This window comes from Limulus polyphemus, unplaced genomic scaffold (assembly GCF_000517525.1).
Source record: "Limulus polyphemus unplaced genomic scaffold, Limulus_polyphemus-2.1.2 Scaffold1531, whole genome shotgun sequence".
Taxonomy (NCBI): Eukaryota; Metazoa; Arthropoda; class Merostomata; order Xiphosura; family Limulidae; genus Limulus; species Limulus polyphemus.
In genome coordinates, this window is record NW_013667141.1 from 148,628 (window position 1) to 151,412 (window position 2,785).

Here is a 2,785-nt window from a genome sequence, read left to right on the forward strand (position 1 = left end):
ACTTTAACAGTCGTATAAAGTGGATTTGACCACTACGTTAACACAGTCGTATAAAGTGGATTTGACCACAATTAGTTAACACAGTCGTATAAAGTGGATTTAACCACTCTACGTTAACACAGTCATATAAAGTGGATTTGATCACTCTACGTTAACACAGTCATATAAAGTGGATTTGATCACTCTACGTTAACACAGTCGTATAAAGTGGATTTGACCACTACGTTAACAGTCATATAAAGTGGATTTGATCACTCTACGTTAACACAGTCGTATAAAGTGGATTTGATCACTCTACGTTAACACAGTCGTATAAAGTGGATTTGACCACTCTACGTTAACATAATCATGTAAAGTGGATTTGATCACTCTATGTTAACACAATCATATAAAGTGGATTTGACCACTCTACGTTAACACAATCATATAAAGTGGATTTGACCACTCTACGTTAACACAGTCATATAAAGTGGATTACTTTCTGATTGTGAACAACCAGAGTATTCTAAAAACTACGCAAGTCATTGAACTTTAATTATATTTCCCAGCTGCTTGTAAACGGTATAATATTTTCTGTACAAAGGCTGTTTAATTTTCTTCGCCAGGTGGGGTTGCCACTTTTATAAATCAGATTTAAATGATTTGCTTAAGCAAGTAAACTGAACGCCACTTAGATGTGATGTTTGTACGTGGTTTTATAAAAGTATTCTCTATGTGACAGCTTAATCGAAGAAGTGAACAAATGCGTAAAACCCTGGATCAACAGAAACGGGAACTGTATCAGAAATGGAAAGAGTTTGAAAAAGAAAGAACAACATTTGAAGTAACTAATCAAGATATGGATGATACTCATCGAAGGCTGACTCTAACTCTAGATATGAGCCCAAAAGAGTAAGTACACAGAAATGTTGCTATGTAAAGTACGAATAACATAATCACTCTAAAACACAAGTTATTTTTAGTCAAATTATATTCACAACGTTTCACCACTTCTCTTGTTTCACCTGATGAAATTTTATCTGATTCAAATCATTGGCCTATTACTTGCAAGGATCATCGAGTGGGAATTGAAGGAAAAGTCAGATATTTAACCAGGTGTACTCGTTTGCCGTGAATGTGACAAGAGTCTACTGTACTAAAACTGTGTAGTTTATAACATTTATTAAAATCACTTCGTCCACTTCTGAGCCTGGCGCAAGTCAAGTGAAAGTTAATACAACATCGTACGTAATTTATGAAGATGATAAAAGCTTAATATCAGCAACCACTGTTAAATAAAATGAGTTCTTTTTTGTTACTTTAGATATTTTGATGGAAAAGATAAGAAAAAGGAAAAGAAGAAAGGACTGTTCTAACCTCTGATGTGAATGACAATAGCAAGACCCGATGTTGTGAAGTTCTAGAAGGTCTTCTGTCCAGGACCATGTGTTAGGAGTAGGTGGCTTTCACTAATTGTATTAGTAGGATCTGTTCAGAAAAGGCAATCTAAAGTGTACATATGTGTTGTATGCAGTTTAGGCCCGAGGGTTTTACAGACTTGTTCGGTAGTTAATTTTGTCTCGCACGTAAAACTTCCTAGTATCTATATCTGTAAACTTCAATTCCAAATATCAGATTCTCCCGTTAAAATGTAATTTTTCTGTCATTAGTTTAGAACCAGAACTGTAATCTTAAAATAAACCCAGTGCATATTATAAAACTTGATTGGTAGTTTATCTATAGTATCATAAGTATCCATTTTCTTGGTTCAATGTATTATCTTTTAATGGTATTGATTCAAATATCACAGAGACATTACAGCCCCCCCCCCCCATTTTTAACATGTGTTGACATATATATATAAGAACTTTCTAGAGTAAAGCCACTTTGGGATATCTGCTGTATACACTGTAGGGGGAATAAAACCTTGGATTTTAGTGTTGTCCATCCATAAAATTACTACCATCCACTGGGGGGGACTCGGTAAGGACTAAATAAATCTTATCATATTTGCTATACAAACGTTGTCTCAGTGGGTGGGTTATTAATAACAGCCTCAGCAGCCGAGTTTGATAGGGTAAATACACAATTTTTCGTTACTTATTCAACACCCGAACTTCCACTTCATACAGTGCTGTGTAGGTAATTACTTAATTAGTATACGGGAAGAGCAAGCCGAATCCTACTGATAAAGTAATATCAAATACGAAAAGATGTTCTTACTTGGGGATAAGGACTGTAGTTTAGTTTTGTATTTTAATTAGAGCTCAGTTCTTGTTTGAATGCATTGTTACTAACAATAACTGGGAGAAAGGAGGTAACACGTAAGGTGTTAATTAAAATGGTATTTCACAAAAGCTCTAGTACATAGACGATAAGGAAAGGCCACAGAATATTAAGTAATATATAACAACAATGAAGATGACATGTACACTACATACATAAACTTTACGTTTGGAGTGCAACAAAGCATGTTTAGAGTACACTTCTCTAACAGACTAATACTGTTGATGACATGTACAGTACATACATAAAGAGGTTATGTTGGGAGTGCAACAAAGCATGTTTAGAGTACACTTCTCTAACAGACTAATACTGTTGATGACATGTACAGTACATACATAAAGAGGTTATGTTGGGAGTGCAACAAAGCATGTTTAGAGTACACTTCTCTAACAGACTGATATTGTTGATGACATGTACAGTATATACACACATAAAGAGGTTAAGCTGGAAGTGCAACAAAGCATGTTTAGAGCATACTTCTCTAACGGACTGATATTGTTGATGACATGTACATACATAA

The 2,785-nt window shown here is 34.8% G+C and overlaps 1 protein-coding gene across 3 annotated transcripts in view; it reads left to right on the top strand.

The window, feature by feature from the left end:
- The window catches only part of LOC106463974 (septin-7-like), a 38,804-nt gene extending 37,100 nt beyond the window's left edge, over nucleotides 1–1,704 (top strand). For all 3 annotated transcript variants that reach the window (XM_022391619.1, XM_013924077.2, XM_013924076.2), the window contains exons 12-13: nucleotides 722–891; nucleotides 1,304–1,704. In XM_022391619.1, coding sequence (XP_022247327.1) covers nucleotides 722–891; nucleotides 1,304–1,355 — 222 coding nt within the window. In that variant the 3' untranslated portion in view covers nucleotides 1,356–1,704. The remainder of the gene's footprint in view (nucleotides 1–721; nucleotides 892–1,303) is intronic.
- The last annotated feature ends 1,081 nt before the right edge of the window (nucleotides 1,705–2,785 follow it).